Source organism: Tachyglossus aculeatus, chromosome 7, assembly GCF_015852505.1.
Source record: "Tachyglossus aculeatus isolate mTacAcu1 chromosome 7, mTacAcu1.pri, whole genome shotgun sequence".
NCBI classification, from domain to species: domain Eukaryota; kingdom Metazoa; phylum Chordata; class Mammalia; order Monotremata; family Tachyglossidae; genus Tachyglossus; species Tachyglossus aculeatus.
In genome coordinates this window covers 46122116-46145229 of record NC_052072.1, presented here as the reverse complement: position 1 = coordinate 46145229, position 23114 = coordinate 46122116, and the positions used below count along the sequence as shown (strand labels likewise).

The following is a 23114-nucleotide window of genomic DNA, read 5'->3' as shown; positions in this document are numbered from 1 at the left end:
AGACAGGGGATTCTTTATGTGCCTTTCTTCCACTTCTCTCTTTCCGGCTCAGGTGATATTCCCACACGTTTGTTGTACTCTGTAGAGACTGATTTCCAATGTTCCCTTAACAGAGGCCCCCAAACTGAGTTATTGTTCTTCTTTCAGGGGAAAAAAAATCTCCCTTTTGATAGGTTTAGATTTAGGAAGACTTCCACAAAGGTCTGCTATCACACCGTTCTTTAGCATCATCCTATTAAAGCGATCATTGAGTCCTCCAGTTGTACCTGAAGAGCACTGAGAAGGTGCTAGACATGTTGAAAATGAGTGATTTTAACACAGAATGAATTCAACCCTGCTGCTAATCATCTGATTGGTTGATCATGAATGCTGATTTTTGCAAGTCATTAAACTTCTCTCTATCTCCGTTTCCTCGTCTGTAAGTGGGGATTCATCACCTGTTCTCTCTCATTTATTCAATCATATTTATCAAATGCTGACTGTGAGCTACATGTGGGACAGGGACTATGCCCAACCTGATTATTTTGGCTCTACCCCAGGGCTCAGAAGAATAGTTGGAATATAGAAAGTGCTAAACAAATTCCTTGTCATCCCGTTGGCAAGGCCCTGTTACCCTCCAGTCACAATCTCATCACATCACACCCAGGAGTGAAGGGAAAACTATTAATCTTCCACTATCAGGTAAAATCCAAGTTTCTCCGAATGACAGAAAAGCTCCCCGGAGGAAATAGTCTCCATAGTTAGAGCTGCATCCTTCCATGTGGGAGAGCAGCTGTTCATCCCCTGCAGATTCATTTTAAAATTAAAAATGAACTTTTGCAAAAAGGGTGTTTTTTACATTCCACTTTCCTTTGCAATCCAGACTCTAAAAAAACCGCTTAAAGCTAAAATTTTCTTTTCTAGTGCTGAAATTTTCTTTTGCCCTAAAGCAGCAATAGTATCCAAGCCTCTGGAATTTTCACCTTTTGTTTTCCTGGAGGACAATTCAAGTCAACTGATTTATTTTTCAAGTCAAAGACTCTTCGAAGTGCTGGGAGAGATAAAAGTTTATCACATCTGCCACAGTCCCTGTCCCACAAACCATCATCATTATCATCATCAGTGGTATTTATTGAGAGCTTACAGTGTGCAAAGCATTGTATTAAGCTCTTGGGAGAGAACACTACAAGAGAGTTGGCAGACACGTTCTCTGCCCCTAACAAACTTAGTCTAGAGAGGGAAACAGACATGAATAACTTAAATAATTACTTAATTATTTAAGCATGAAGGCTTCCCAGTCTAAACAGGAGGGAGAATAGATTTTGAATGCCCGTTTTACAGTTGAAGAAACTGAGGTACAGAGAAGTTAAGTGACTTGCCCAAGACCACACAGCAGACAAATGGCAGAGCTGGAATTAGAACCCAGGACCATTCATTCATTCATTCAATCGTATTTATTGAGCGCTTACTGTGTGCAGAGCACTGCACTAAGCACTTGGGAAGTACAAGTCGGCAACATGTAGAGACGGTCCCTACCCAACAGCGGGCTCACAGTCTAGAAGGTCCACTGAGTCCCAGGACCATGCTGTTATCAGTAGGCCACGTCGCTTCTCTCTTTTGAGCACTCCGTGAATTAGATGCTTGGGAGAACGCGGAATAGTAAGTAGACACAACTCCTTCCCCCAAGGATTTAGCATGGCATAGTGGATAGAGCACAGCTCGGCCCGGGAGTCAGAGGGTCATGAGTTCTAATCCCGACTCTGCCACCTGTCAGCTGTGTGACCTTGGGTAAATCACTTCACTTTTCTGGGCCTCAGTTCCCTCATCTGTAGAATGGGGATTGAGACTGTGAGCCCCATGTGGGACAGGGACTGTGTCAACCCGATTTGCTCTTATCCACCCCAGTGCTTAGTACAGTGCAGGCACACAGTAAACACTTAACGAGTATCATAATTATTATTGCTATAATCCCCAGCTCTTTATCAATGGCATCTTTGATTCCATTTTGAGTCTAGCCTTTGTATTTTTCAGTGGGGACCTCTACCCAAATGTTTGTGCTCTCCCAACCTAATGGCCACTTGGATTGGATGCTGTCCAAATGCTCAGAGCAGATTCCCTCTTCCATTCCCATCTTGTTTTCCCATTGCCAGCCCTAAGCACGTCCAATTTCTGGATTTTCCTACCTCTAACCTCTGGGGCTGAGCCTCTCTCCTTACATTCCTGGCAGCTTGGGGAGATGGCTCTCTGAGGGGAGGTAACGTGTCTACCAACCCTATCTCATTGTATTCTCCCATGTGCTTAGTACGGAGCTGGGCCCACTGTTAGCGCTCAATAAATACCCTTGATCGATCGATTGATGGCCACTACCTTTTCTTTGTCCCCTGTCTTCCCTCCGCACAGGTGCTGGATGTTGGCGACTTAGTGGTTATGCCTGGAGTTGTAGACTGTCACGTTCACATCAATGAGCCGGGACGCACAGACTGGGAGGGCTACTACTCTGCGACCAGGGCTGCAGCGGCTGGGGGCATCACAACTGTGGAGGACATGCCACTGTACGGTATCCAGGATTAAGCCAGAGGCTGGGTTCAGACAGGGACACGGGCAAAGGCAGGTGAAGATAAGGACAGCACACTAAAACGCAAACAGCAAACATTTCACCTCCCTGTTCACTTCTCATCAGTCTCTTATCAGTCCAGCACTACTCTCTCCACATGCTTACCCCTTCTCCTAAATGTGTAACCAATGTCATAGTCTGATCAAATAATGATTGCTCAGTTCAAAACATTGCCCAAATCACTAACTGTCCCCTCCCCTACAACGATTGCTCAGTTCAAAACATTGCCCAGATCACTAACTGTCCTCTCCCCTCTCACTGTAACCCTGGTTCTAGTGTCATTTCTGTCATGATCGGTGAAACATATTTGTCAGTGCCACCCTGTATTTGATTTAATCACTCATCAACCCAATACCTGCACACTCCTGCTTCTAGCTAATTATCACAAAATGGCTCTCTTTATCTCCAACCCAATCATGGAGTGAAAGGCAGTGGGCCAGGAGACTGAATGACAGGGGAAAGAGTAATCTTCAGAGAAAAGAACTGTGATCGGTAGTAACTGAAAAATTATTTCCAGTGCTGTAAGCGCTCAATAAATATGATTGAATGAATAAATTTCAAGGTGCGTAAGGGGAAAGAAATGACCCTGTAGTAAACGTTCGCATGAAACACACCTCGTTCCTGGTGTAACCACTCATCTGACTTTTTTTTTAAATCATATTTGTTAAGCGCTTACTATGTGCCAGGCACTATACTAAGCCCTGGGTTAGATACAAGCTAATCAGGTTGGGCACAGTTTGTGTCCCACATGGGGCTCACGGTCTTAATCTCCATTTTACAGATGAGGTCACTGAGGCACAGAGAAGTGAAGTGACTTTCACAAGGTCCCACAGCAGACAAGTGGTAGAGACAGGATTAAAACCCAGATCCTTCTAACTCCCAGCACCATGCTCTTCCCACTATCTTCCCAAATACTTTTAAATGACTTGTAAATGCTTTGACTACCGTCCAGACTGGACTTAACCCCAGTCAACGCAAAATACACGAGAAACTTTCCTGGTGTAACTTCACTCATCTGACTTTTTTTTTTTAATCATATTTGTTAAGCGCTTACTATGTGCCAGGCACTTTACTAAACCCTGGGTTAGATACAAGCTAATCAGGTTGGACACAGTTTGTGTCCCACATGGGGTTCACAGTCTTAATCTCCATTTTACAGATGAGGTCACTGAGGCACAGAGAAGTGAGGGGACTTTCACTAGGTCCCACAGAAGACAAGCGGTAGAGATGGGATTAAAACCCAGATCCTTCTAACTCCCAGCCCCGTGCTCTTCCCACTATCTTCCCAAATACTTTTAAGTGACTTGTAAATGCTTTGACTACCATCCAGACTGGATTTAACCCCAGGCAATGCAAAACTCTTCTCTGTGACTTTTCCTATAACTGTTTAATCAGCTCAAACCTCCTTCTGCTCAGGGTGGAGAGGCCTAGAGTAAATGCTCTTCAAGGTCTGGAACGGTCATTGTGGATCTGCCCAAGGGTGGGTGGAGTCCAGGGAGCAAAGCCTCTAAAATCCAGGCTCCCGGGCCACCCAAAGGGGAAGGAAGAGCGATGCCCATCTTAACTGCTGAAACCACACCTACCCCTACCAGTCAATCATATTTACTGAACTCTTACTGTGTGCAGAGCACTGTACTAAGCATTTGGTAGAGTGCAACAATGCAGTAGACACATTCCCTGCCTGTAACCAATCATATTTATTGAGCATTTACTGTGTTCCAGAGCAGAGAGTACAATATAACAATAAAACAGACACATTCTCTGCCCAAAAAGAACCAGAGGCCTAAGGCAAGTGGCAGTCAGAACATTCTTGGGGGTTACCCCTCCTGTCCCTTTAAGGACAAGAATGAAGCAGGGGCATGCCTAATAATAATAATAATGGCATTTATTAAGCGCTTACTATGTGCAAAGCACTGTTCTAAGCACTGGGGAGGTTACAAGGTGAATAGGTTGTCCCACGGGGGGCTCACAGTCTTAACCCCCATTTTACAGATGAGGTAACTGAGGCACAGAGAAGTTAAGTGACTTACCCAAAGTCATACAGCTGACAATTGGCAGAGCGGGGATTTGAACCCATGACCTCCGGCTCCAAAGCCCGGGCTCTTTCCACTAAGCCACGCTGCTTCTCCTATTAGGCATGGTTAGTGCCCTTCCCAGGAATGAAGGGGAGAAGTAATGTGGACTCGTGGAATGATCACAGGCTTGGGAGTTGGAGAACCGAGGTTCTAATCCTGCCTCTGCAACTTGCCTGTTTTGTGACCTTGGGCAAGTCATTCAACTTCTCTGGGCCTCATTTTCTCCATCTGTAAAATGGGGATACAATATTTGTTCTCCTTCTCCCCATGTGAGCCGTATCTGGAACAGAGACTGCATACGACCTGACCAAATTTATCTATCCCAGCGCGTAGTACAGTTCTTGGTACATAGTAATCTCCGTGGCGCAATGGACTCTCCTCTAGATTGTAAGCTTGTTGTGGGTAGGGAATGTGTTTATTGTTGAATCGTACTCTCCCAAGCCTTAAGTACAGTGCTCTGCACATGGTAAGCTTTCAATAAATATGACCATGAATCAATGAACAAATGACAATCATCATTTAACAATATTCACAATCCAACCTTTACATACTTAAACTTATACTTCTTTCCTATGGTATCCTTGGAAAATATGCTGTCTAAATCCAATGCAGGTCTATTTCCCACCTCTCACAGTATTTGGTTATTTAGATGATCTTGGGAGGGGTGAGGGATGGCATAGAAAACTGCTTTCTCTAAGAAAAGTGATGATTTGGATCTTTCTGAGGAATTCACACAATAGAGGGGCCATTGTTAGGTTATAAAGCTCTTTGAAGGCAAGGATTGTGTTTACTGATTACATCATGTTTTCCCAAGCAGTTAGAACAGTGCTCCGCACACAATAGACACTCAAAAAAAGTTACTGAGGTAAAAAAACAAAACAAAGGCAAAAAACCCACCTCAGATGCAGAATGGTTAAAGCTTGGTGAGAAAACACTCTAGTGAAGAAAAGGTAAGGGCGGGCATTTTAAAGGTCACCCTGCCCTCCTCCCACCATCAAACTGCTTTTCAGCTGTGATTCTGGCACAAAACTGAAGACTTATCTCCGCATCTTTCCAGCTCCCTAAGTGTTACAGCTAAACTGGAACTTACAAGGTGAGGGTCTCAGGATTTGATTTTAATAGAAAACGGGCTGAAAGCCTCAGAGAAAAACACCCTCAGAATACAAGCTCATAAAATCAGCATGGAGGTGACTCCTGGAAAATGCTTCCAAGGTCTTTCCCCGGTTATCAATGCGGCAATCCAAAACCTGGGAACTAGCCACAAAGGGGTTCTGCATTGTCCCCTCCTGGCTCAACCTGATTGCCAATTGTCTTGGTTATTGTCTTTGAAAAGTAAATAGGGGATTTTAGTGGAAACAGCCTGCAACGTTTTGGGGGCTTTCAAAGTGGGGGTTTTGAGGAAAGGAAAAAAATTTCATACTACTTTAATCCAAGTTGAGGAAAGGAAAATTCCAATCACTAAGCAGTGCCTCAGGATGTCAAAACTCCCCTGGAATGGTACAACACCCTGTGACAAATACGATCCTAGTCCATTAAAACTTGATGACCAGTCAGTCAATGGTATTTATTGAGCACTTACCCTGTGCAGAGCAGTATACTTAACACTTGGGTGAATACAATATAAGAGATTTGATAAACAGGTTCCCAGCCCATATTGAGCTTACAGTTTAGAGTGCTCTTTTTCTTTCCTGTTTCGTCACTGGTGATCTCCCCTTTCTGCCATGAGAAGGATTTGCATCATAGACAGTCTTCCTCTGGCCAACACTTTCAGCTGGCACATTTCATCTCCGACATCTCCTTATGATAGTTCGTTCAGTCGTATTTATTGAGGGCTTACTGTGCGCAGAGCACTGTACTAAGCGCTTGGAAAGTGCAATTCAGCAATAAAAAGAGACAATCCCTGCCCACTCTGGGCTTACACTGGACTTCTTGACATTTTTTCCACATTGATTTGGTATCTTGGCTTGGTATTCCATCACATGGCTTAACTAATCTATTGCCTGCCTCCCTTCTAGGAACTGTATACCTCCAACCACCACCCTGTCAAACCTTCATACCAAGCTGAAGAAAGCCAGAGGACAGTGCCACGTGGATGTGGCCTTCTGGGGAGGGGTGATACCTGGAAATCAGGTGAACAATTCTCTAGACTGTTAACTCCTTAAGGTTGCGGAAAGTGTTTATCAACTCTTCTGTATTGTACTCTTCAATCAGTTGTATTTATTAAGCACTTATTGTGTGCAGAAAATGATACTATAACCAAGTTGGAAGGCACTTCCCCATTCACACTGAGCTTACTCTCTAAAGGAGGGGGGAAGACTATGCTTTCTAGTGCTTAATACAGTGCTCTGCACACAGTAAGCGCTCAATAAATACGATTGATTGATGACAACTAAGCAGTCTTCGATCCACTGTAACCCTTCCTATGTCCTTGAAGTGGCCAGAAACTAAATCAATCAATGGTATTTATTGAGTGCTTACTACGTGTAAGCTCGTTGCAGGAAAGAAATGTGCCTGTTTATTGTTAGATTGCACACTTCAAGCACTTAGTACAGTGCTCTGTGTACAATAAGTGCTCAAATACGATTGAACTGAATGAAAGTGAAAAGCACTTTGCTAAGCAGTTTGGGAGAGTATAATACAACAGAATTCTGACACACTCCCTGCACGTAATTCATTCATTCATTCATTCATTCAATCCTATTTATTGAGGGCTTAGTGTGCAGAGCACTGTACTAAGTGCTTGGGAAGTACAAGTTGGCAACATATAGAGATGGTCCCTACCCAACAGCGGGCTCAATGAGCTCACAGTCTAGAGGGAGAGCAAGCAGACTATCATCAGCATGACTAAGCACTTAATAAATGCCGCGATGAATTAATTAGACAAAAATGTATGAGAAGTATCTTGAATCTCAGCCTCTAGGAGATATACCAGAGAGAGCTAAATGACCAAATGGCTTTAAATGCCCAACACACCAGCAGTTTGTATCACAAGCATACTGCATCCCCAAGCTGATTACAGCTTCTCAGACCTAGGCACTAATTTGTAGGAATAAAGCACGCTTTCCTTTTCCACCATTCCAGATCTGTTGCACATAGTGAATTCTGAGGCTTGTTTTCCCACCTCTGCTGTTAGTGGATAATAGTAGGATAAATACAGTTTTATTTGTGGCCCACTATGGAAGACTGTGGTATCAACAGGGCCCTTGTCCATCTGTCCTAGGCAGAGCTTCTGCCTATGCTGAAAGCCGGAGTACTGGGGTTTAAGTGTTTCTTAATTGCCAGTGGCGTGGAAGAATTCCCCCACGTCCGCTACAAGGATTTGGAAATGGCGATGAATGAACTGCGAGGCACAGACAGTGTCCTATTGGTAAGTGAGAACGTCCTGCGATCTGATGCCTCCCGGTTTTTCTGGTTCCACTGTTTCGTTTATTCCCAATGAGAAGCAGTGTGGCCTAATGGTTAGAGCTCGGGCCCGGGAGTCAGAGAACCTGGGTTCTCATCCCAGCTCGGCAATTTGTCTGCAACGTGACCTTGAACAAGCCACTTAACTTCTCTGCGCTTCAGTTCCCTCAAAATGAGAGCTCTGTGTGGGGCATGGACTGTGTCCAACCTGATTAGCTTGTATGGTGCCTGGCACATAGTAAGCACTAAAATACCATTAAAATAAATTATAAAACCCAAAGAGCTGAAGGGAAGATTTTCCATTCTTTTCCACAACAATGTAAGTACCGAATTTATTCTATTGTACTCTCCCAGGTGCTTAGTACACTGCTCTGCACACCAAAAGTGCTCAGAAATTACCCCTGGTTGATTTTTTTAACAATATGAAAGCCTGTCTCTAGCCTGGCATATTCTATATTTTGAGTGGGAGTTGGGTTGCAAGAGCGCAGACACCATGTCGGGGAAATATGTAGCTTGTGGAGACACATTCCTATGAATAATATTCTTGTACTTGTAAGTTGCAGGCTATACAAGGAGTTGTAGACTCTTTCTGAGCAAATGAGTGGCTTAGAGATTTTGGATTACTTTTTTGGGAAAACTGTAGCAATCCATCAATAGTATTTACTGAGTGCCTTATAATAAAAGCGTGGGGCTGGGAGTCAGGATGCCCGAGTTCTCATCCTGGCTCTGCCACTGGCCTGCTGTGTGACACTGGGCAAGTTGCTTAACTTCTCTGGGCTTTAGGGTCATCATGAATAAAATGGGGATAAAAATACCCCTCTCCCCCTACCTCATAGAGATAGGCTGAGAATGAAATGAAGTATTTGATGTTTTGGAAAAATAAAAGCACCGGATAAAAAACAAGGCAGCATTATTAATGTACATCTTATGATACTGTGTGACATGAACAAATATTCATGCCTCGTTTTGTAAAGTTATATTTCACATATTGTTATTAATATTCATCATCAATCGTATTTTTTGAGTGCTTACTATGTGCAGAGCACTGTACTAAGCGCTTGGGAAGTACAAATTGGCAACATATAGAGACAGTCCCTACCCAACAGTGGGCTCACAGTCTAAAAGGGGGAGACAGAGAACAAAACCAAACATACTAACAAAATAAAATAAATAGAATAGATATGTACAAGTAAAATAAGTAAATAAATAGAGTAATAAATATGTACAAACATATATACATATATAACAAACATATATACATATATAACAAACATATATACATATATATTGATATTGATTAATATTGAGAATAATGATAATAAAAAACACTATTAGAGGGCCTTGCTGAGAATATGGCCAGTGAGGTGATAACCATGGACATACACTGAAAAAGGACACAAATATTCTGGGCACAGTCCCTTCTTCTCCTAGACTGCATTGTCCGCAATCCACATTTCTGCCTCAGAGTCACTCCACACAGCTGGCTGTCCTTCTCCCTCTCAAGGCACCATCATATTTCTTTTTATCCTTGGGACAACTTCTGGATGTGTTGACGTTCAACTCCTTCCTTGCCTTGATTTTTTTTTTAATGGCATTTGTTAAGCGCTTACTATGTGACAAGCTCTGTTCTAAACTCTCAAGTAGATACGAGATAATCAGATTGGACACAGTTCCTGTCCCACATGGAGCTCAAAGTCTAAATTCCCGTTTTACAAGATGAGATAACTGAGGCACACAGAAGTTAAGTAACTCGACCAAGGTTGCTTCTCTTTTCCCTTCACATCTGATTTGGTGTGTACCAAAATTCATTGATCAAATCAGTGTTTGGACCAACCTCTTGGTATTCTCTCTGGCTAAGGTAGAGTGAAATCAGTCTAGGATGATCATCAAAACTATTTAGAAAAAGGAATAGTTGGCCCACGAACCAAAGTTTAGAAAATTATGGATGGAGAGAAAATCATGAAGGTATTATCACATGATTTATATTAATTCTGGACATAGGAAGAAGGAACATCATAAGAAGAATTGAAACAAATTGTAAATATTCCGAGGTTAATACCCAGTTAAGTGTTTAGAACTGAAATGATAGTCAATCAAGCAGCATGGCTCAGTGGAAAGAATACGGGCTTTGGAGTCAGAGATCAGGGGTTCAAATCCTGGCTCCACCGCTTGTCAGCTGTGTGACTTTGGGCAAGTCACTTAACTTCTCTGTGCCTCAGTTACCTCATCTGTAAAATGGGGATTTAGACTGGGAGCCCCCCATGGGACTGATCTCCTTGTAACCTCCCCAGCACTTAGAACAGTGATTTGCACATAGTAAGCACTTAATAAATGCCATTATTATTATTATCATCATTATTATTATTATTATTATTATTATTATTATTATTATCTGTTTCATTTATTGAGTGCTTCCTGTGTGCAGAGCACTGTACTAAGCTCTTGGGAGAGTAAAAGTGACAGTGACAGACACTGGACCTCAACCATCAAAAGTGAAATGAGAATGAGGTGAATCTGACATTTTTCTTTGAGGTCTTGGTGCTCTGGTGGAATTGAAGCCAAGCCGTCAGAAAATCCCACACCTCTGGGTCTTCAATGGAAAAATTCAACAAGATTGTAGACTGTAAGCTCCTCCTGGGCACAGATTGTTACCAATTTTATTGTACGGTGCTCTTCCAAGAGCATAGTACAGAGCTCTGAATACAGTAAGTGCTCAATAAATACCATTGTTTGATCTTCTAAATATTGGAGGGGTTTTCCGTCTGCATTTCAGAAAAGGATAAAATATGGGATAAACTGTTCCAGCACTATGAACTTGTTTAATCTATCTTGAATATTGGCAAGGATTTTGGAGCTGCCCCAGAAAAACTTTTCATTTTCAAAAGGCAGCAAAATTGTAATTAATAAATGCAAATTAAAAACGGGCTGGGATTGTTCCTCCTTTTCAAGGAAAAAGTGCATTTGAAGGAAATAGATTAGAAATTGCCCCAAATATCAGAGGGATCTATCAAGACACCATGTTAAATTTGAGTCCAAAGAAGAAACCATTTAAAATTCAGAACATTGCAGCAGAATCAATTCAAGAGAAGCAGTATGGCCTAATGGCAAGTGCATGGACTTGGGGTTCTAATCCCACCATCACCACTTGTCTGCTGTGTGATCTTGGGCAAATCACTTAACCTCTCTGTGCCTCAGTTCCCTCATCTGTAAAATGGGGATTAAGACAGTGAGCCCCATGTAGGACAACCTGATTACCAGTGCTTAGAACAGTATTTGGCACATAGTAAGCACTTAAATACTATAATTATTATTATTGCATAGAAGAAGCATGGCTTAGTGGATAGAGCATGGGCCTGGAGTCAGAAAGATGAGCCTAACCCCGGCACCTGAGGTTACCTGCTGTGTGGCCTTGGGCAAGTCATTTCACTTTTCTGTGCCTCAGTGACCTCATCTGCAAAATGGGGATTAAGACTGTGAGCCCCACGTGGGACATGGACTCTGTCCAACCCGATTAGCTTGTATCTTTGGGCAAGTCACTTAACTTCTCTGGGCCTCAGTTACCTCATCTGGAAAATGGGGATTAAGACTGTGAGCCCCCTGTGGGACAGCCTGATCACCTTGTAATCTCCCCAGCACTTAGAACAGTGCTGTGCACATAGTAAGCACTTAATACCATTATTATTATTATTATTATTATCTACCCCAGTGCTTAGTAAAGTACATGGACATTGTAAGTGCTTAACAAATACCAATCAAAAAAGGCAGAGAATATTATTTTGAAAGGAAAATGAAATCTGAGTAATGCTACCAAGTTAATGTCTCACACTATTTGGGTTCTTTCTCCAGTTCCATGCAGAAGAAGAACTGCATCTGGAAGTTGATAGCGCTGAGGGTAAGGAACACTAAATCCAGAAAATAACTATTAATAATCTGTCTTTGCGCACCATGCCCGATACCTGTCCCATTAGGAAAAACAATGTGTCTGCTCATTCTGTTGTAGTCTTTCCAGTGCTTAGGACAGTGCTCTGCACATGGTAAACACTTGAATACCATTGATTGATTGCTGTTCAAAGATGGAATTCTAAAGTGTTGCATGGCTAAATGAAAGAGGCTCCCAACGAAATCAATCGATAGTATTTATTGAGTGCTTACTGTATTGCGAGAGTACATTTAAAAATTAGTTTTCTTTAGTGGAGGTAGAAATAAGGAAAGGAAAAAGATGTCCCGTGTCACCAGGGATCTTGTGTTCTATTTTGCTCTCTGAAGTGCTTAGCACACTGCTTTGCACAAAGTAGCTACTAAAAGATACTACTGATTTATTTATTGTTTGTATAATTTTGCATGCTCTACAGCCAAAACAGATGCACAAAGGCTTTTGCTCAAAACTCTAGAGTAGAAAACTATAATCTGAGTCAAATATTTCAGCGATTATTATCACTGAAGTCATACATGAAAAATGACACCTCTCTCTGGCCTGGCATATCCCATAGTCTGAGTTAAATATTTCCACCATTATTATCACAAATCATATATGAAAAAAAGTCTTCTCTCTCTGATCTGGCATAGCCCATATTCTAAGTGGGAGGGTGGGTTACGAGAGTGCAGAAACCTTGTGGAGGAAACGTACAGCCTGTGGAAACCAATTTATATGGAAAATATTCTTGCACTAGGCACTCAAAAGTTGCAGTTTGAGGCCTGTGCTAGGAATTGTAAATCCTTTCTCGGCAAATAATCGGTTTAGAGATTTTGGATTACCTTATGGTAAAAGTGTAGCAATTCAAGTCTACCAACTCTTATGTGGCACTCTTCCAAGAACTTAGTACAGTGCTCTGCATACAGTAAACGCTCAATAAATGCTTGATTGAATATTCATTAATTCATTCAATATGTACTGAGTGCCTATTTACTGAGCTCCTGCTGTATTCTGAGTACTGTACTAAGTGTTTGGGGGAGTCCAACAGAATTAGCAGATTTGATTCCTACCTTCGAAAAGCTTACAATATACTGGGAGAAAAAGACACTGTTTATTCCGACATGGTCAGCCATGCCATCGTGAAGTGATCTCGGAATTTTTATTAACTTTTCAACCAAATTTACCAAGCAATTTCTAGAATCCAGCACTATTGATAGTGTCGAATAATACAGTATTGTGAGAAGGGATAACAATAATTGGGCTTTTTAAGTGCTTCCTACATGACAAGCATTGTTTTAGGCCTTGGGGTATATACAGGATAATCAGATTGGACACAGGCCCTGTCCTCCATGGAGCTTCAGTCTAACAGGAAGGGAAAATAATCTCCATTGCAGATGAGGACATTGAGGCACAGAGAGTAAAGTGGAAGGCCCAAGGTCCTCGGACAGGTAGATGGTGGAGCTTTGATTAGAACCCAGGTCCCCTGCGTCCTATGCCCATGTTCTTTTCACTAGGCCAGCCACGCTGCTGCTCCAGACAGAAGGCTTACCAAAATCCATAGTGATAGAAAAGACCAGGGCCATTGGAAAGTGCACTAGATGTGTTTCCCCAGAGCAGGTCTTTATTGCTGAGGCGGTGAGGTTTAGTTCTCAAGGGATTCCCTTGCCTAGTTCAGGAGTCTCTACTTCCCGTATTCAGATGCCGATCCATCGGAGTACAGTACATTCTTAGCCTCTCGTCCCGACTCCATGGAGGTGAAAGCTATTCAGACCATCAGTGAACTCTGCCTGCAGTACAAGTAAGTAAGAACTTCGGGAATCCTCTGAACTTTAGGTGTTGTAGGAGCAGGGGAGGGAGGAGAAGCAGCGTGGCCTAATGAGACGACCGTGGATCTGGGAATCAGAAGACCTGGCTCTAATTCCGGTTCTGAGACTTTCCTGCTGTGTGACCTTGGGCAAGTCACTTAACTTCTCTGGGCCTCAGCTCCCTCATCTGCAAAATGGGGATGCCATGCTTGTTCTCCCATCCACTTAGTCTGTGAATCCCATGTGGGACCTGATTATCTTGCATTCATTCATTCAATTGTATTTATTGAACGCTGTGTGCAGAGCACTGTACTAAGCGCTTGGGAAGTACAAGTCGGCAACATATAGAGATGGTCCCTACCCAACAACGGACTCACAGTCTAGAAGACGGGCTCACAGTCTAGAAGAAATAATTATCATCATGATAATCATGATATTTAAGTACCAGGCACTGTACTAAGCACTGGGGTGGATAAGCACTGGGGTAATAATAATAATAATAATGATAGCATTTGTTAAGTGCTTACTATGTGCAAAGCACTGTTCTAAGCGCTAGGAAAGATACAAGGTGATCAGGTTGTCCCACGTGGGGCTCACAATCTTAATCCCCATTTTACAGATGAGGTAACTGAGGCCCAGAGAAGTGAAGTGACTTGCCCAAAGTCACACAGCAGACAAGTGGCGGAGCCGTGCTAGATACCTCCAGCATTTAGTACAGTGTCTGACATATAGTAAGTCCTTAACAAATACCACAATTATTATTATTATTATTATCATTGATATTACTATACTGATATTACTATATCAGTATTGATATTACCATACTGATACTATACTATTACTATAGTATATTACTATACTGATATTGATATTACATCCCTCCCCATCCCCCCAGCCTTACCTCCTTCTCCTCCCCACAGCACCTGTATATATGTATATATGTTTGTACGGATTTATTACTCTATGTTATTTGTACATATTTATTCTATTTATTTTATTTTGTTAATATGTTTTGTTTTGTTGTCTGTCTCCACCTTCTAGCCTGTGAGCCCGCTGTTGGATAGGGACCATCTCTATATGTTGCCGACTTGTACTTCCCAAGCGCTTAGTACAGGGCTCTGCACACAGTAAGCACTCAATAAATACGATTGAATGAATGAATATTACTAGTAGAATGCTGGTCAGTAACATGAAAACACCCAGAGAGTCATCAAGTGCTTAGTACAGTGCTCTACACACAGTAGACATCCTACTCTCCCTCCCCTCTGCATTGCCTTAGGTCTGTACCATTTAAGCACTTTGCTATTCACCCCATCCCCACCCCCACATCATTCAGTCATTCATTCAATTGTATTTATTGAGCGCTTACTGTGTGCAGAACACTGTACTAAGCGCTTGGGAAGTACAAGTCAGCAACATATAGAGACGGTCCCTACCCAACAACAGGCTCACAGCACTTACCTGAATAACCTTATAGTCTGCTGCTTCCCCTTTCTGCCATTTACTTTAAATGTATGTATCCCGACTAGATTTTAAGTTCCTTGAGGTCAAGCGTCATTTCTACCAACTCAACTATAGTGAACTCTCCCAAGTGCTTAACCCAGTAAGTGCTCGGTAAATAATAAATACCATGGATCGATTGGTGGACTGATGGAATCTATTGGGACTGTTGGCAAGGAGGAGGCTGGAGATCAATCAATCAATCGTATTTATGGAGCGCTTACTGTGTGCAGAGCACTGTACTAAGCGCTTGGGGAGTACAAGTTATATAGAGACAGTCCCTACCCAACAGTGGGCTCACAGATGTCCCTAGATGTTGAAATGAAGCAGCATTTTCCACTTCTTCCCCTGTCTCATCCAGCTAAGGAAGCAGGATCCTGAAAAGAATTTGCAAACTGGGAATCATTTTCGGCATTTCATCTTCCCAGTTCCCAGGGGAGAAATCCATTCATTCAGTCAGTCATTCAGTTGTACTTATTGAACGCTTATTGTCTGCAAAGCACTGGACTAAGCGCTTGGGAGAGTACAATATAACAATAAGCAGATCCGGTTCCTGCCCATAACGAGCTTACAGTCTAGGGGGGAGACAGACATTAATATAAATAAATAAATATAAAATGAAGCTATCAATCCCAAAGTGATGGTGGTCGAGTGGTTAGGATTTGACCTTCTCACCGCCGTGGCCTTGGTTTGATTCCCTGTCAGAGAAGCATCCTTTGGGAAGCAGTGTGGCCTTGTGGATACATAATGGGCCTCGGAGTCAGAAGGACCTGGGTTCTAATCTCTGCTCTGCCACTTTCATTCATTCATTCAATCGCATTTATTGAGCACTTACTGTGTGCAGAGCACTGCACTAAGCACTTGGGAAGTACAAGTTGGCAACATATAGAGACGGTCCCTACCCAACAGTGGGCTCACTTGTCTGCTGGGTGGCTTTGGACAAGTCACCTAGCTTCTCTGTGCCTCAGTTACCACATCTGTAAAATGGGGCTTAAGACTGGGAGCCCCACGTGGGGCAAGAACTGTGTCCAACCCGATTTGCACGTGTCCAGCCCAGTGCCTGGCACATAGTAAGCACTTATATACCACAGTGACTGTTAAAGAAAGCCACTTCTCTACCACATGTGTTCTCACTGTCTGTTTCTCTCTGAAAGGGTGAGATGCCATATTGTGCACCTTTCCACAGCTCACGCCCTACCCGTCATCAGAGAGGCTCGTCGCAAAGGGGCTCCCCTCACAGTAGAGACGACACACCATTATCTCACCCTGGCTGCCAGCCTCATTCCTCCAGGGGGAACCTACTTTAAGTGTTGCCCCCCTATCAGGAGCCAAAGCAATCAGGTGATTTTGGCTGGAATGCTTTTGGGGGAAGTGTGGAGTTGGGGTCGGGGGGAAGTCGAGGAAACGGTCTTCCTGAAAAATGAAGACTTAAAAGAATCGAAGGGAGATGACATCTAATAAAACAAAGATCCAAGATTACCTGACCACTGTTTAGGCGCTGGAAGGATTTGTGGTTTCTGCCAAAGTCACAGCACTTTTTCCGCCACAGTGACACCTCTGAGCCACTCAGTCTTCTGATCTTCCTCTCCTTCCCCTGCCTCCATTTTGTTTTGGAGATACAATGCACGTACTATTATAGAAGCGCTTAGTACAGTGCTCTGCACACAGAAAGCGCTCAAAAAATACGACTGAATGAATGAATCTTGTTTAGTTTTTGTAGAACTAGAAGATAGTCACTTCACAGTCATCCCTCACAAGGATATGGAAGCAACTTTGAAAAGGGAGAGGTGGCATTTGACACTAAAATTGTTTTCATGCTTAATCAAGATCTCACGTTAAAATCGGGCTGAAATAATGGCCTAATGGAAAATAGTCCTGTGATACTTAGAAAGACCTAGAACAGAAATTGGACTTGAATGGAGGGCAGGGTGGAAATATGTCTTCTAGGAGGGATGGGCCTGCTGTCTCTAGGCAAAAAGATGGTGTTGCTGTGTGACCTTGGGTAAGTCACTTCCCTTATCTATGCCTCAGTTACCTCATCTGGAAGATGGGGTTTGAGACTGTGAGCCCTACATAGGCCAAGGAATGTGTCCAACTCCATCTGTTTGTTTCCACCCCAGTGCTTAGTACGATGCCTGACACATAGTATCAGCTTAACAAATACCACCTTTTAGACTGTGAGCCCGCTGTTGGGTAGGGACCGTCTCTATATGTTGCCAACTTGTACGTCCCAAGCGCTTAGTACATTGCTCTGCACACAGTAAGAGCTCAATAAATGCGATTGAATGAATGAATGAATGAATGAATGGTGACCCTGGGTTGTGGATAACAAGACAGTGGGTAAAGCAACTCATGCAGAAGCAGCGTAGCTCAGTGGAAAGAGCCTGGGCTTTGGAGTCAGAGGTCATAAGTTCAAATTCCAGCCCCTCCATTTGTCAGCTGTGTAACTTTGGGCAAGTCACTTAACTTCTCTGTGCCTCAGTTACCTCATCTGTAAAATGGGGATTAAGGCTGTGAGCCGTGGGACAACCTGATCACCTTGTAACCTCCCCAGAGCTCAGAACAGTGCTTTGCACATAGTAAGTGCTTAATAAATACCATTATTATTATGGACTGATAAAGAGCTCTAGATGGAATGATCCTCTCAGGTGCCAGACCTGAGCGACCAGAGAAGCAGCGTGAGCTAGTGGAAAGAGCACAGGACTGGGAGTCGGAGCATCTGGATTCTAATCCCAGCTCTGCCATTTTCCTGCCAGTGTGACCTTGGACAAGTCACTAAATTACATATTTACTATTCAGTTTATTTTGTTAATGATGTGCATTTAGCTTCAATTCTATTTCTTCTGATAACTTAACACCTGTCCACATGTTTTCTTTTGTTGTCTGCCTCCCCCTTCTAGGTTGTGAGCCCATTGTTGTGTAGGGACCATCTCTATATGTTGCCAACTTGTACTTCCCAAGCACTTAGTACAGTGCTCTGCACACAGTAAGCGCTCAATAAATACGATTGAATGAATGAATGAATCTGTGCCTCAGTCGCTCATCTGGAAAAAGATGATTAAGTTCTACTCCCTCCAACTTAGACTATGAGCCCCATTTGGGATAGGGACTGTGTCCAACCTGATAATCTTACATCTACCCAACACGTAATGTTTGACACATAGAAAACACTTTACAAATGTCATAAAAAGCACCCCCAAAACTAATAATAATAATGACACTTGTTAGGTGCTTACTATGTGCCAAGCTGTTTTCTAAGTGCTGGGGCAGATACAAATTCATCAAGTTAGACACGGTGCCTGTCCTATATGAGCCTCACAATCCTCCCTGCGCTTGGAAAGGAGACCATCGGGTGCGAAGGACCATCCTTCCACTCCTGACAAGGTCTGTGAGGGAAGCTCACTCAGCAGATGGGTATTTAACACTGATGCTCTTCTATTCCTAGGAACAGTTGTGGTTGGCCCTACGGAACAGAGATATTGATATGGTGGTCTCAGACCATTCCCCCTGCTCTCCGGACTTAAAACACTTGGACAGCGGGGACTTTCTCCAGGCCTGGGGAGGGATCTCCTCTTTGCAGTTTGGTAAGGTTACATCCATCAGCGGAGGCCTGTTCAGGAAATTGGGCTCACATTGGTCTCAGGTTAAAGCACTCAATCACCTTGCCCTCTCTTACCTCACCTCGCTAGTCTCCTACTACAACCAATCCAGTGCTTAGAACAGCGCTTTGCACATAGTAAGCGCTTAATAAATGCCATTATAAAAAAAAAACCAAACCCACACACTTCATCCCTCTAACGCCAACCTTCTCATCGTACCTCAGTCTCATCTATCTCACTGCCGACCTCTCACCTACGTCCTACCTCTGGCCTGGAATACCTTTCCTCCTCACAGCAGATAATTGCTCTTCCCCACTTCAAAACTTTACTGAAGGCACATTTCCTCCAAGAAGCCTCCTCTGACTAAACCCTCCTCTCCTCTTCTCCCACTCCCTTCCGCGTCACCCTGACTGGCTCCCTTCATTCATCTTCCCTTCCATCCCCAGAGCACATAAGTACATATTTGTAATTTATTTATATTAATGTATGTCTCTCCCACTAGACTGTGAGCTCATTACGGACAGTTACTGTGTCTGTTGTTCATTCATTCATTCAATCACGTTTATTGAGCGCTGTGTGCAGCGCACTGTACTAAGGGCTTGGGAAGTCCAAGTTGGCAATATATAGAGATGGTCCCTACCCAACAACGGGCTCACAGTCTAGAAGGGAGAGACAGACTACAAAACAAAACAAGTGGACAGGTGTCAAGACATCAGAACAAATAGAATTAAAGCTAAATGTACATCATTAACAAAATAAATAGAATAGTAAATATGTCCAAGTAAAATAAATAGAGTAATAAATCTCTACAAACATATATATAGGTGCTGTGGAGAGGGGAAGGAGGTAGGGCTGTGGGGGGGATGGGGAGGAGGAGAGGAAAAAGGGGGCTCAGTCTGGGAAGGCCTCTTGGAGGAGGTGAGCTCGTAGTAGGGCTTTGAAAGGAGGAAGAGAGCTAGCTTGGCGGATGGGCAGAGGGAGGGCATTCCAGGCCGGGGGAGGATGTGGGCTGGGGGTCGACGGTGGGACATGTGAGAACGAAGCCCGGTGAGGAGGTTAGCGGCAGAGGAGCGGAGGGTACGGGCTGGGCTGTACAAAGAAAGAAGGGAGGTGAGGTAGGAGGGGGCAAGGGGATGGACAGCCTTGAAACCGAGAGTGTTGTTGTATTGTACTCCCCCAAATGCTTAGTATGCACTTAGTGTGCTTTGCACACAGTAAGCGCTCAACAAATACTATTGAATGAATGCACTCCTCCCTCAGGACACCCACTGTACATTACTGGGAAGCAGCATAATAATAATAATAATAATAATAATAATAATAATAATAATAATAATAATAATAATAATAATGACATTTATTAAGTGCTTACTATGTGCAAGGCACTGTTCTAAGCGCTGGATGGCCTAGTGAATAGAAGATGGGCCTGGGAGTACAAGAGACCTGGATTCTAATTCCAGCTCTGTCACTTGTCTGCTGGGAGACCTTGGGCAAATCACTTCTCTATGCTTCAGTTACCTTATCTGTAAAATGGGTATTAAGACTGTGAGTCCTATGTGGGACAGGGTCTGTATCCAATTTGATTAGTTTGTATCTACCCCACTGCTTAGAACAGTACCTGGCACATAATAGGCGCTTAAGTAACATAGAATTTTTTAAAAAAAATACTTTAGTGATGTTTCCACCTCTTCCCTCTCCATCACAGTTAGCTCTCCTAGGAGTGTCTTATTTTTTCAATCCCTAATAAAAATTGCATTGCCTCCAGGACTCTTCCTCTAATTAACCTGTCATCTCCCCACATCTGCACTCATGGGCCAGTGCTTTATTCCAGCTGGCAGTGGAGAGGTGGAGGAGATCATTGGCAAGATTATAACTTTCTCCAATGACACATTAAGTGAAACTTCTGATTTCCACTTTTCACACTGGACAAATGTCTATGGAAATCTTTATAATGCAAAATTTCACTCAGTGTAATATCTTCACTAGCAAAATAACTGCCTTTGGCTTTCACTTATTCCAAAACTAAGCCATTAAGCATGGCCTTTTTGGGTTTCTTTGAACCATTCTTATATTTCTTCCCATGAACCATTAACCTTTAGTTCCTCCCAAAGGGAGAAATTGCTACAATTACATCGCACTTCTTTCTTCATTCTGCAAACCTTCCTTGCGACCTATCTCTTTTGAGAATCATTTCTGCCTCTTTCTCCCCTGGAGACTCCTTTCTTGGCAGAAGAAAGTCCTGGAACTCGAAGCGTGAATATTCACTAAGGGGAGGAAACACACTGCTGCCTATGCAGTTTTACCACCATAACTGTTCCCAGATGCTTCTTTCCTGGGCCATCTCTAGTAAGCCAGACCTCCTTTCATGCTGCTCAAATTAAAGCATGTTTTTCCCCCTCACTGCTCATTTTTCAAAGTGCCTGGAAGAAGGATGAGCCTTTTGGTTGGCCTAATCTCCCCATAACTCCGCCACTTAATAATAATAATAATAATAATGGCATTTATTAAGCACTTACTATGTGCAAAACACTGTTCTAAGTGCTGGGGAGGTTACAAGGTGATCAGGTTGTTCCATGTGGGGCTCACAGTCTTCATCCCCATTTTACAGATGAGGTAACTGAGGCCCAGAGAAGAGAAGTGACTTGCCCAAAGTCACACAGCTGACAATTGGGAGATCTGGGATTCAAACCCATGACCTCTGACTCCAAAGCCCGGGCTCTTTCCACTGAGCCACGCTGCTTCTTCTTGTACGTAGCTGGCCAATTAATGCGTAAATCCTGACACTTCTGTAAAGCAAACTAGGCCTCCATAAGATGCTTGAAACAGACCCTCTTCAATCACTCAATAAATGGTATCTATAATAATAATAATGGTATTTGTTAAGCACTTACTATGTGTCAAGCACTGTTCTAAGCGTTGGCTTAGATACAAGGTGATCAGGTTGTCCCACCTGAGGCTCTCAATCTTAATCCACATTTTACAGATGAGGTAACGGAGGCGCAGGGAAGTGAAGTGGCTTGCCCAAGGTCACACAGCAGACAAGTGGCGGAGGCGGGATTAGAACCCACGACCTCTGACTCCCAAGCCTGTTCTCTGGCCACTAAGCCATGCTGATTTATTGAGCGCTTACTGTGTGCAGAGCACTGTATTAAGCGCTTGGGAGTATGCAATACAACAGAGTTGATAGACATGATCCCTGCACAGAGGAGTTATCTGTAGAGGCGGGGGGGATTGTCTTGTCTTATGCTGTCTAGTCGTCTCAGACCCGTAACGATGCCACGGATATATCTCTCCCAGTACGCCCCACCTCCATCTGCAATCATTCTGGTAGTGTATCCATAGAGTTTCCTTGGTAAAAATCCGGAAGAGGTTTCCCATTGCCTCCTTCCGCGTGGTAAACCTGAGTCTCCGCCCTCGACTCTCCCATGCTGCGGCTGCCCAGCACAGGTGAATTTTGACTTGTAGCAGATGGCCTTCCACTCTCTAGTCACCGCCCAAGCTAGGAATGGAATGGGTAGGCCACTGCTTGACTCTCCCTCCCGTAGTTGAGGCTGGTAGAGGACTGGAAACTCTCCAGATGCGACCCTGAGAGGATCTAGCGTGGGAGGGGGATACAGACATTTAAATAAATTACAGACTGGAAGCTAGACTTCCCCATTCAAACAGCATCTCCCTCAATAGAAAGAGTTGATTTGATATTTCTCATATATAGAGGAGCAACGTGGCCTAGTGGATAAATGATGATGATGATGGCATTTGTTAAGCACTTACTATGTGCTAAGCACAGTTCTAAGCACTGGGGTAGGATCCAAGGTGATCACGTTGTCCCATGTGGGGCTCACAGTCTTCATCCCTATTTTACGGATGAGGTAACTGAGGGTCAGAGAAGTTAAGTGACTTGCCCAAGGTCACACAGCAGACATGTGGGGAAGTGGGGATTAGAACCCATGACCTCTGACTCCCAAGACCATGCTCTCTCCACTGGGCCACGCTGCTTCTCAAAAAAGCGTGGGCTTGGGAATCAGAAGGACCTGGGTTCTAATCCCTGCTCTGCCACTTGCCTGCTGTGTGACCTTGGGCAAGTCACTTAACTTCTCTGAGCCTCAGTTACCTCATCTGTAAAATAGGGATGAAGACTGTGAGCCCCACGTGGGACATGGACTGTGTCCAACCTTGTATTTACCCCCGTGCTTAATGCAGTGCCTGGCACCTTGTAAGCCCTTAACA

The 23114-nt window shown here is 43.5% G+C and overlaps 1 protein-coding gene and 1 non-coding gene across 2 annotated transcripts in view; one reads left to right on the top strand and one right to left on the bottom strand.

Moving 5' to 3' along the window:
- The window catches only part of LOC119930958 (allantoinase, mitochondrial-like), a 34910-nt gene that overhangs the window by 5789 nt on the left and 6007 nt on the right, over positions 1 to 23114 (top strand). The window contains exons 3-9 of the mRNA XM_038749775.1: positions 2380 to 2531; positions 6684 to 6798; positions 7889 to 8035; positions 11917 to 11962; positions 13682 to 13781; positions 16443 to 16629; positions 18734 to 18872. Coding sequence (XP_038605703.1) covers positions 2380 to 2531; positions 6684 to 6798; positions 7889 to 8035; positions 11917 to 11962; positions 13682 to 13781; positions 16443 to 16629; positions 18734 to 18872 — 886 coding nt within the window. The remainder of the gene's footprint in view (positions 1 to 2379; positions 2532 to 6683; positions 6799 to 7888; positions 8036 to 11916; positions 11963 to 13681; positions 13782 to 16442; positions 16630 to 18733; positions 18873 to 23114) is intronic.
- Positions 22345 to 22482, bottom strand: LOC119931098. Its single transcript, XR_005451961.1, has one exon. It is a non-coding gene; the product is annotated as a small nucleolar RNA SNORA7 (small nucleolar RNA).